Here is a 10,574-nt window from a genome sequence, read left to right as displayed (position 1 = left end):
CACACTGGCACAGCTGGTGTGAGGGAGGGGCTGCCAGTGGCTGGGAGTTTATCTCACGCCCGGCCCGTACCTGGATGTGACTTAAGAACCGTGGCAGTCACTCAGCAGAAACTTGCGTCGTATATTCCCTACAAGTTTTCCGGAGCCAAAGAACAGATGGGAAAACAGATTCTTGCAACATACTCACAAGTTTAATGAGTAATAGCTGATTGTAGAAAACACAGCAGCCCTAATGAGGGTCTCGTGCAGCCAGCTCCAAACATCAACAAGGAAGGACAGGCGTGGGAGCCTCCTGCTGGGGCCACGTGCACACCCTGGGGTGGGGGGTATAAAAGCGGACATCCCCAGCACCTCACCCACACTCACACCCTCCTCCAGCCCCCCCGCCCCCACCATGGCCACGTCCACCCCGTCTGTCTGCTCCAGCGCCCTGAGCTACGGCAGCGGCTCTGCCTGCCCGGTCCCTGTGACTCCTGCACCGGCTCCTGCTGGCAGGTGGACGACTGCCCAGAGAGCTGCTGCAAGCCCCCTGCTGCGCCCCCAGCTGCTGCGCCCCGGCCCCCTGCCTGACCCTCGTCTGCACCCCAGTGAGCTGTGTGTCCAGCCCCTGCTGCCCACCAGCCTGCACCAGCTCCTGCACGGCCCCGTGCTGCCAGCAGTCTAGCTGCCAGCCCTCCTGCTGCACCTGCTCCCCCTGCCAGCGGGCCTGCTGTGTGCCCGTCTGCTGCAAGCCCGTCTGTTGCACACCTGTGTGCTGCACACCTGTGTGCTGCACACCTGTGTGCTGTGAGGCCGCCCCCTGCTCAGCCCCCTCGTGCTGCCAGCCCACCCCCTGCCCCTCGTCCTGCTGCAGATCCTCCTCCTCCGCGTCCCTCCACTGCCGCCCCGCCTGCTGTGCCCACCTCCTCCTGTCAGCCCAGCTGCTGCCGCCCGGCCTCCTCCGTGTCCCTGCTCTGCCACCCGGCGTGCTCCCGCCCCAGCTGCTGCCTCCCCAACTCGGGCACGTCCTGCTGCTGACCGGCTGGATCGTCTGCCCCCTACAAGCTGCTGTCTCTTGGGAGCCCCTGGAGCCCCTCTGCTGGCGCCGGGACCTCCCCTCTCCCTGTCGGTTGACACTCAGTGGCTGCCCAGAGGCAACCCCCAGAGGGGTTCCTCCTCAAAGACATAGTCTCGAATCCGAGTTCAAGCAGCTGAGAGACCACAGGATCTGAAAGCGGGTGCCATCTGCACGCTCCGTGTCCCTTCCTACCCCAGGGCCCACCCTCCCCAAAGCCGGCAAGGGAGGGGGCGTGGGGGCAGAAGGCTCGGACCCTGAGCGGTCCCTGGGCTCCTCCCAGGCCCACCCCCCTGCCTGTGCAGGTTAATGCTACGTGCGGAGCAGCAGAAACCCTGCTGGGTCGGGATCTGAGAGTCCAGGACGAGCACCGTTGGAGGGAGGTGCCCACCCAGAGGAGGGCTGCCTGCATGCGGGTCTGCGTACGAGTTCCTGTGGGCCCCGAGGGCGGTGCAGGGTCGGTTCAGACATCACTTGTTCTACTCAAGATTTCAAGGCCTGAGTGAGGAGGCACAGAGCAAAAAAAGACACCTTGTGAACAAACCCTCAGGACAGTAGGAGGATGAGCCTGCAGTCTCAGTGGACCACCAGCTCTAGAGTCAAGAGGGCAGCAGTCAGACTGATGATGTCAGCATCCGGCACCCTACTTACCCCCCAGTCACGAACAGGCTGATGAGGTCCGTAGGAGCAGAACAGTGGAGGCCAGGCAGGAGGGACCAGGAACTGAAGGCGCCTCCCAGGGGGTCCTGCCCCCACCCCAGCTCAGCTCCATCCAGGGAAGAGGGGACAGAGCAAAACCCGAAGAGGATCTTTAAACAGGAAATGGCCAGATTGCAAACCTGCCTCAGCTCTTAAATCTCTTGCCCGAGTTTATTCAAGACCTGTACCCTTTACCTGTTCATTCAAGTTTTGAGAAAATATAACCATCTCCATATGGACAATGGACAAAGGCCTTGATGGACTCTGCATAGCACAAAGAGTTAAAAAGACATAGAGAAGGTTCCACTTCACCCCAACCCAAGAAAATGAAGTACAGGGACGTTGACACACGCGGAAACCAGAACCTACAACCCACAGGGACACCAAATCGTCCATCAGAAGGATGAGCAGGGCGTCTTCGGGGTTCCTGACAGGACAGCAGTGTCGCCATGGACAACACAAGCAAGCACACGTGGCTGCATGTGCACCAAGCGACACCAAGCAGAAAACAGGCTGACTGCTGGCGCTGTGGGTGTCCACGCCGGTCAGGCCACAGCGCAGACGCGGAAGGAGAGAATCGGTTAGGGACATCCAGGTCTCTACTTTGGAGAGCTTCTTTAGAACATGTTTGTAACAAAACGACAGTTCTAAATCCTCTGAGAGCCTCCAGATCTCAGGCGCGCGCCTCTGTCACCGTGACACATCTATCATCCATGCGACTAAGACACGGACAGTCACCACCCTCAAAGGCATCCCAGGAAACAAGAGCAACCCGCGAAGCCTTTCTCCCCTGCCTGGTGGACAATGCAGGTGACACCCTGGGGGTGTCTGGGAGGGTGTCGGAAAGGCCAGGAGGTGACATAAAGTGGCCTGGCTTGGATACAGGTGAAAATAAACAGGCCTGGCAGGGAGGTTTGGTTTGAAAGCAAGGATGGTGAGAAAGTGCCGGAGCAGTAGGTGCTCTAAGAATTCCTTCTGCACTTCACACCCTCATGATCATGTGACATCACAGTGATGGAAGTTTCTAGATATGTGCCTTCCAACAGGAAGGATGCCCTGATGGCACTCCTTGGGCTATTTCTTGGTTCCCAAAGAGCTCCCCGCTGGCACCCTGCTGTGGCAACAGTTTCCTTGTCTTGGGGATGGTGCCTTCTCTGGGCATCCCCTCAACCCCCTCCCCAGGGTGGCCCCAGTGGCCTTGCGCTTGAGGGGCCCACGTTCACACCACAGGGGCTGAGCCGGCACTTTCTGGGCCATCCCACACGCAGGCCTTCATCTTCCTCCCATAATCGCCGTGATTCCGGACACGAGTGGGGCCTTTGCACACAGTGAGCTCGTCAAGTGTCAAGTGAGGCGGGATCCTCAAATTGGACTCTCCTGGTTCCTGAGGAACCAAGAGGTCAGATGCCACAGGACAAGCGGAACGGCGGCACGGCCACGCGGGTGCACGAAGGAGGGGCCGGACTCGTCTTGCAGCTTTGAGCTGCCCCTCTGGTGGGTTGAATTGTGTCCCCCCCCAAAGATATGTTGAAGTCCTAACTCCCAATACCTCTGAATGTGACCTTAGTTGGAAATGATGTCCTTACAGATGTGATCATGTTAAAATGAGGCCAGTGGGGTGCGCCCTAATCCAAAGGCATATGACGGTGTCTTTATCAAAAAAAAAAAAAAAAGGAAACTCTGGACACAGAGGCACGAGCAGAGGGAAGATGTTGTGAAGATGAAGGCAGAGATTGGGGTGATGCCTGTACGATCCGAGGAGCCCCAGAGATGCCAGCAAACAAACACCAGGAGCCGGAAGAGGGGATGGATTCTCGCTCGCCGCCCTGGGAAGGGACCAGCCCTGTCCACACCCTGATCTCCAGTTCTGGGCTCCACACCGGGAGACCATACATGTGTGCTGTTTAAGACAGTACCCTGGCAGCGGCCAGGCAGCCCAGCTTTCCAAAGGCTCCCCCTGCACCACAGCCCGCAGGCACCCGGCACGCGCTGGCCCTGCAGCCATGATGCCCAAGAGGAAGGTCAGCTCCCCTGAGGCAGTGGTGAAGGAGGAGCCCAAAGGAGATGGGCGAGGCTGTCAGCTAAACCGGCTCCTGCAAAAGTGGAAACGAAGTCAAAAAAGGTGGCAGGAAAGAATATATCTTCAGACAAAAAAAGTGCAAACAAAAGGGAAAAGGGGAGCAAAGGGAAAACAGGCTGAAGTGGCTAACCAAGAGACTAAAGAAGACTTACCTGCAGAAAACGAAGAAACTAAAAACGAGGACAGCCTGGCCTCTGATGAAGGAGGAGAGAAAGAAGCCAAGTCTGATTAATATCACACACACCCAGTCCTATCAGTGGTCCCTGTTTCCCTTCTTGTACAATCCAGAGGAATATTTTTATCAACTATTTTGCAAATGCAAGTTTTTTAGTAGCTCTAGAAACATTTTTTAAAAGGAGGGAATCCTACCTCATCCCACTTTTTTTAAGTGTAAATGCTTTTTTTTTTTTTAGTTTCCCAAGGAGAATTTTATGGATGGCACTAGTTTATTTCCCTTCCAAAAAAACCAATTGAAGCTAAATGAGGTAAACAGTCTCAAATTTTTATTGTCTTCATAATAAAACAAAATATGAAGCTGAGAACTGGATCACTTGGCCCTTTCTCTTCTTATCTCTTCCCAGTTCAAAATGCCTGCATCTCTTAAGAGCCAACATTCTCTTAGATCTGCAGTTGGGCTCAACGCATTCAAGCCTCAGCACAATCTTCTTTGTAGTTTTAGCCTTTTTCCGGAAAATCGGCTTAGTCTGCCCACCATAGCCACTCTGCTTCCTGTCAGAACGCCGCTGTCCCTGGGCATACAGAGAATCCTTGCCCTTGTACTGTGTCTCTTTGTGGGGCTGGTGCTTGCCACTCTTACAGAAAGTCCGGTGGGTTTTAGGAACGTTCACCATGTTTGGGAGAGCGCTGTCGGCACGGAAGGAAGGTAAATGTCTTTTTTTAAGACGTGAAATCACTTGCTGTTTTTTGGTACAATGAGAAAATAGTGGGATATTGAATATGGGAGGTTTTGATTGTCTTGGGTGTCAGCTGAACATTCCACAGATTGGGGGTAGCTTTTCTATCCTGTAATACAAAGCATACTACATGGCAGTTTGGAGTCAGTTGCGCATTTAATGTCTTGAACACTTTAAATTACTTCTCTTCCCACGTTGTTTTTGGTAGAATTGTTTCCTAAAGCAAACCACTCACCCCTTGATCTTGGCTCCCCTGGGCAGAATTTTGTGCCCTCTGTAACAACTTTGGTCGTGGTAGTCCAGTTCTTCTAGTAACTGTTAATGTGCTGTGAACGATTGACAATTTGAGTATGTAGTGTATGTGATATTAAATTGTGAAATAGTGGGACTTACGATGTAACAGCATATCAATATTTGAAGATATTGGTACTTGGTATCCTGTCAAGGAAAATTGCCTCCAAATTTTAAGCTGGAAAGTCACTCGAATAACTGTTCAGAAAAGAATCACAACTACATGATTTTTTAGATTTTTGGTACGTACGTTAAGAATTGTGTACAAATTGAAATGTCTGTGTAGTGATCCTCAAAACAACCAGCAAAATCCAAATACTTTGCCGCCCTGGAAGTTACCCCAGCCTCTCCCCAACTCCAACCCCCTAGAGAGGGTGGAGAAGCCAGGAGGGGGTCTGTGTGTCAGGGGTCCAGGCCCGTGCCTGCCGAGATCAAGAGCCGTCCCTGGAGAAAGCTGTGCCATGTCCCCCGCCCTCCTGAGGAGGAGGGACTGGGGCAGTTATGTCCTCTGCAGGCAAAGGAGGGGCTCCCAGGGGGTCACCAGGAGTGTGACAGAGTGCCCTGCAGGGAGGCCCACCACTGCCCAGTGCCAAGGTGCCCAGAACCTGTGCTGGATGCTCAGGGGCAGGGTGACCTGAGAGTCCCCACACGCGGGAGAGAGGACAGGGCCGACTCAGGCCAGGGGAGAGAGCCTGGAGGGGGACAGACCTGGGCAGAAACAGCATCAGCTACAGCTAGCACCAGAGAAGGGCAAGGACCAGCTGGAGGGGCTTCCTCCCCCGGCTGGGGGCTGAGGGTCCTACCGCCCAGCAGGAAGGGCCCCCAAGGAAGAATGGGCTCCAAGACCGCACAGCAGGGAGAGGGGAGCCAGGTCCGCAGCCCCGAGTGGCTCCCCTCCTTCCCTTCGTTCCCCGACCTCTGCCCATGGCACTGATGGTCACGGTGCAGTTGGCAGGACCACGGAGGGAGGGTGGAAGTCCGAGGCTGTGCCGTCAAGAAGCTGGACTGTCCTGCGGCTGCCCTAACAAGTGCCAGAGACACGTGGCTGAGACAACACAAAGTGTCACCTCACAGCTGTGGAGGCCAAATCGGGAGTGAGTCTCACGGGCCACAGTCACGATGTGGGCTGCCCGCTTCTCGCCGGAGGCTCCGGGCAAAATCTGATCCTCGTGTCTTTCAGCCGGAGGCACCGCATCCTCGGCTCGTGGCCTAGCGTCTGGCTTCCCTCTTCCCACGGCCTCCCCTTCTGTGGCCGAGTCTCCCCGGCCCCTCTCCCAAGTCCCACCCAGATGACTCAGGACCATCCCCCATCACAAGACCCTTACTTTGCTCCCGTCGGCAAAATCGCTTTGCCGTGTGAGGGGACGCGTCACAGTCCTGGGGGCGGGCCGTGGGCATCTCTGGGGGACCACGGAAGGTCCCCACGAGGCTCCTTCCCACCCATCAGGAGGCGGAGGAGCCCCGCTTGTCAGCGGAGCATCTCGTTTCCATTTAGACTCAGTTGCGGAGCAGAAGACCTTTTCACCTAAACGGGGTCGGTTCAGGAAGTTAGTGACTTGCCCTCAATCCACGCAGAGCAGGGTGAGGACTGACCTTGTGAGTTCGGGGGACAGAGTGGGGTCCCTCGGGCTGAGCGCTGGGAGCTCCCCCCTCGGCCGAGAGCCACCTTCCCATGCTCGGTCACCCAGGGCAGGGCAGGAGGGCTGGCAGGAGGGGGCCACACACACAATGGGCTTGCAGCTCACGGGCACACACACAGCAGGCTTGTGGCTCAAAGGCACACGGCAAGAAGGCTGGCAGAAGCTGGGCACACAGGAGGCCGGCTGGCAGCCCTCAGAGCAGCTGGCATGACACATGGTGGCATGGGGCTGGGTGCGGTCAGGGCAGAGGACAGGGCTGGTCCGGAGGCTCCTTCCCCGGGGCCGCCTTCATACCTGGGCTGTGGCGTCCTGGCCACGCGGCACCCGGGTGTCTTCCTCGTGGCGGCCTGTTGTCTTTCCTCCTCGTCCCCGCCTCGGGTCTCTTCCTGGGGTTTCCGGTGGCAGTGACTCAGCTCAGGAAGCTCCTTCTCAGCTGGAGGCTGACGGTGACCCAGCGGCCCTGTGATTTCTGGAATCGGAGCCTGGGTTGGATGGGGAAGGGCCGTCAGCTGGGGACGGGGGCCCCACTTCATGATTTTCAAGGCCCTCCCCAGTTTTAAACACCCTGTCCTTTGTCCACACAAGTACGACCACACTCACCGCACCAGCGTCCCCCATTGCGATTTGGAAACTCAGTGATCCAGAAGGTTCTCCCTCAGGGTCGGGCGCCTCACTGGGGGCTGTGGCCACGTTATTGCCATAATCGTAACGGCGGGTGATGATTCCAGCTTTGTGCCAGAGCTGAGCTAAGCATTTTACGTGGACTCTCTCGTAACTGATCAATTATCAATCCTGCCACCATTCAAGGGGCAGGGGATATCCCATTTGCACAGATGTTCAATCAGGAAGATCTGGAAGGATCCCAGGATGTGTGCACGTTCTCACCACTGCAAACGGAGAAGAAGGCATTGAGGCTGCTCAGCCTCACTCTGGAATCCATGGTCTTTCCATTGTGCCTAACAGTGCTGGGACCTTAGGGGTGGTCTGAGATTCTTGGATCTGTAAACTGGAATATTTTAAAATCAGATTTGGGGATTCTGTCCTGTATTTCTTCAAAATATTCTTAGGCTTCAATGTCATTCTCTTCTCCTTCTTGGGTTGAAATTACTTGCATGTTAGCCCTTCTGATATGGTCTCATAGGCCCTCTTCATTTTTCTTAACTCTTTGTGCCTCTTCTTCAGATTGGATCCTTTCTACTGATGTGTCTTCAGTTCACCGAATCTTTCGTCTTCCCTCCACGATGTGAGTCAGTCCCCCTGCACCGGCTCCCTAGCACCCCATGCTGCTCCTGGAACATGCTGGTTTCTGCAGCAGGGTCCTCACACCCCTCTGCCTGCCTCTGCCTGGAGCACCGCCCCTGACCCTTCACTGCACCCAGTGCCGGCTCAGCATCACCTCCTCCCCGAGGCCCCCAGACCACCCACCAGCACCCACGTCTCTCTGTCTGCTGAACCTGCTTTCCTTTCCAGGCCTCAGAGCCCCCCGGAATGATTCCATGCATTCATTTTCCATTTATTCATTGCCCTGGAAGGCTCATGAGGCCAGACGTCTCTGTTGCCAGCCCACAGTGTAATCTGTTGCATGAACAAATCAGTTCTTGTACGATTACAATAAGGCAGAGCTGGTGAACTTTCTGTAAAGGGCAGAGAGTAAGTATCTCAGGCTTTGCAGCCACACGGTCTCACTCACAAAGACTCAGCGCTGTCGGGGAAAAGCAGCCTTAGACACACTAAATGCAAGGACGTATCTGTGCCCCAGAGAACTTCCTCACACACAAGCAGCAGGACAGACTTGTCTCACAGACGGCAGTTTGCAGACTCCTGCTTCAATGTTTTCCTGTGCGAAATAAAAACTCAAAATACATGACGGCCTCAAAGTCTTCATTGACGGCATGAGATAAAAAGGAATAAAAGGGTACAGCACTCTGAGTGGATCCTGGGGTGCTCTGTGCACAGCGATGGCCTGGAGAAACACCACGAACCCCACGGGAAGGCAAACCAGAGCATCCTGTTTGCAGGAGGAACTGGCCTCAAAGCCAAACTAATTTATGGTGGAGAACAGCACAGGAGAGTGCGTCCCAGGATAACAAGATGCTGGGGAAGCACGATGGCAGCAGCCACGAGGAAGTGAACAGCTGTGCTTCTGTGTCGCTGGGACGCCCACCGCCCGGGTATAAAGGCCCCCGGGGAGGCAGCCTCCTCCTGACACCAGCCCATCCCCACGACACCATGTGCCACACCAGCTGCCCCTCGGGCTGCCAGGCCGCCTGCCGCGTGCCCAGCTCCTGCCAGCCGTCCTGCTGCGCGTCCAGCCCCTGCCAGGCAACCGGCATGCCCGTGAGCTACAAGCCAGTTGTATACGTGCCCGTGAGCTGCAAGCCAGTTGTATACGTGCCCGTGAGCCACAAGCCTGCCGTGTGCCTGCCCACGAGCTACAAGCCTGTGTGCGTGGCCTCCACCTGCCACTCCTCCGTGTGCTGCCAGCCCTCCCGCCCCGCCCTGCTCTGCAGACCCGCCCCCTGTAGCACCCCTTCCTGTTTGTGATCACGCGCCTCCTCCCAGCTGCTCCCACTGCAGACGGGGTCACACCTGTACCCCTCCCGGCATGAGTCCTCGGTGGGCCTCCAGGTTCTGCACGTGGCAGGCGACAAGCACGCTCAGCCAACCCTCTGAACTCGGGCGAGGAGATGGCAGGATGATCTGGACCCTTCTGTGAGCTGGCGCATCCCCCCTGGGAAGCCCTGGTCCCCAGGGTCCTCCTCTGTCTCCAGCAGGAAACCACGCCCCACGTGAGCCACATAAATCATGCTTTCTCAATGCAGCCTGTCCCCCTGTTTTAGCTTCACATATTTTTGAAGTTTCCTTCCTGAAAGTATATACAAATCACAAGCACGGAATACCCTCCTCAAAGAGCCCTCTTCCCGATGGCTCAGCTGAAGGCGGAGGGTCCTTGGTGGATGGAGGGTGGGGAAGGTGTGTCCTCACGTCCACCACTCGAGACTCACATTGTGGATGGGGAAGGACTTCCCCTTCCTCTGAGTGGGGTACAGGAAACAGGCCTGGGTCCAGGGTCCCACCTGGTGCCTAACAGATGTTTACACAGGGAGGGCTGGAAACACTCACACAAACCCACAACACACACAAAGGGGGTCCGGCCATCCCAGGGAGAAGAGGCAGAAGTCTGAGAAAGCCTCACCCCCAAGCCCCAGGCACACAGGGCCTGCCAAGGCTGACCCTGGGCCAGGACCAGAGACCCCCCCCCCCCCGCCCCCTGGCTCCAGCCTGGCCGGCACAGATGGCTGAGCAGCATCGTTCCCCACCAGGGAAAGGCAGATGTGTGTAGAGGTCCCTTCTGTGTGCCGGGCATGCAGGACAGCCGAAAATATAGGACACGGTGAAATCACTCTGCTCCCCAGCCCTTATCCTAAGCACAAGGCACAGGTCCCCATAAGGAATCTGAAGTTGCTGGCACCCTGCACGTCCTCAAATAATAATAAAACCCAAACCAAGGTCAAAGCAAGTTGATTCAAACCTCCCTCCACACTGATGACCTGACAGAAGAAGAGACGAGACATACCCATTCCCAGAAGGAAACATTGTTTATGTCCATTTAAATTAACACATGATATCTGATATTCAACAAAACTAATAGATATACAAAAAAGCAGGGAAAAATCAGTCCATTGTCAACAGACAAAGCAATCAACACAACTAGACTGAAAATGGCCCAGATGTTGGAGCTGTCAGAATGAAAGTTTAAAATAACTATGAGTAGTGAACTAAGTGAGACAAAGAAAGACAAATACTGTATGATCTCACTTATATGTGGAATCTAAGGAAAAAACAAAACTCACAGATACAGAGAAGAGATTGGTGATTGTCAGAGATGGGGAGAC

The 10,574-nt window shown here is 55.6% G+C and overlaps 2 protein-coding genes and 1 pseudogene across 2 annotated transcripts; 2 read left to right on the top strand and 1 right to left on the bottom strand.

The window, feature by feature from the left end:
• Window positions 1-394: 394 nt before the first annotated feature.
• LOC133092904 (keratin-associated protein 10-3-like) lies at window positions 395-1,017 on the top strand (annotated as a pseudogene).
• Window positions 1,018-4,319: 3,302 nt separating this feature from the next.
• LOC133093119 (large ribosomal subunit protein eL42-like) lies at window positions 4,320-4,684 on the bottom strand. The gene has a single exon (XM_061192853.1). It carries the CDS (start codon window positions 4,682-4,684, stop codon window positions 4,346-4,348), a length of 339 nt encoding a protein of 112 aa, XP_061048836.1. The 3' UTR covers window positions 4,320-4,345.
• A 3,419-nt stretch (window positions 4,685-8,103) lies between these two features.
• On the top strand, window positions 8,104-9,549 carry LOC133093118 (keratin-associated protein 12-1-like). Its single transcript, XM_061192851.1, has one exon. It carries the CDS (start codon window positions 8,770-8,772, stop codon window positions 9,220-9,222), a length of 453 nt encoding a protein of 150 aa, XP_061048834.1. The 5' UTR covers window positions 8,104-8,769; the 3' UTR covers window positions 9,223-9,549.
• Window positions 9,550-10,574: the final 1,025 nt, after the last annotated feature.

Source organism: Eubalaena glacialis, chromosome 6, assembly GCF_028564815.1.
Source record: "Eubalaena glacialis isolate mEubGla1 chromosome 6, mEubGla1.1.hap2.+ XY, whole genome shotgun sequence".
Lineage (NCBI taxonomy): Eukaryota > Metazoa > Chordata > Mammalia > Artiodactyla > Balaenidae > Eubalaena > Eubalaena glacialis.
This window is presented reverse-complemented; position numbering and strand designations above follow the sequence as displayed.

Coding starts and splice junctions, on each gene's coding strand:
- LOC133093119 (XM_061192853.1), bottom strand. CDS start 4,684: ATGGTGAACGTTCCTAAAACCCACCGGACTTTCTGTAAGAGTGGCAAG.
- LOC133093118 (XM_061192851.1), top strand. CDS start 8,770: ATGCTGGGGAAGCACGATGGCAGCAGCCACGAGGAAGTGAACAGCTGT.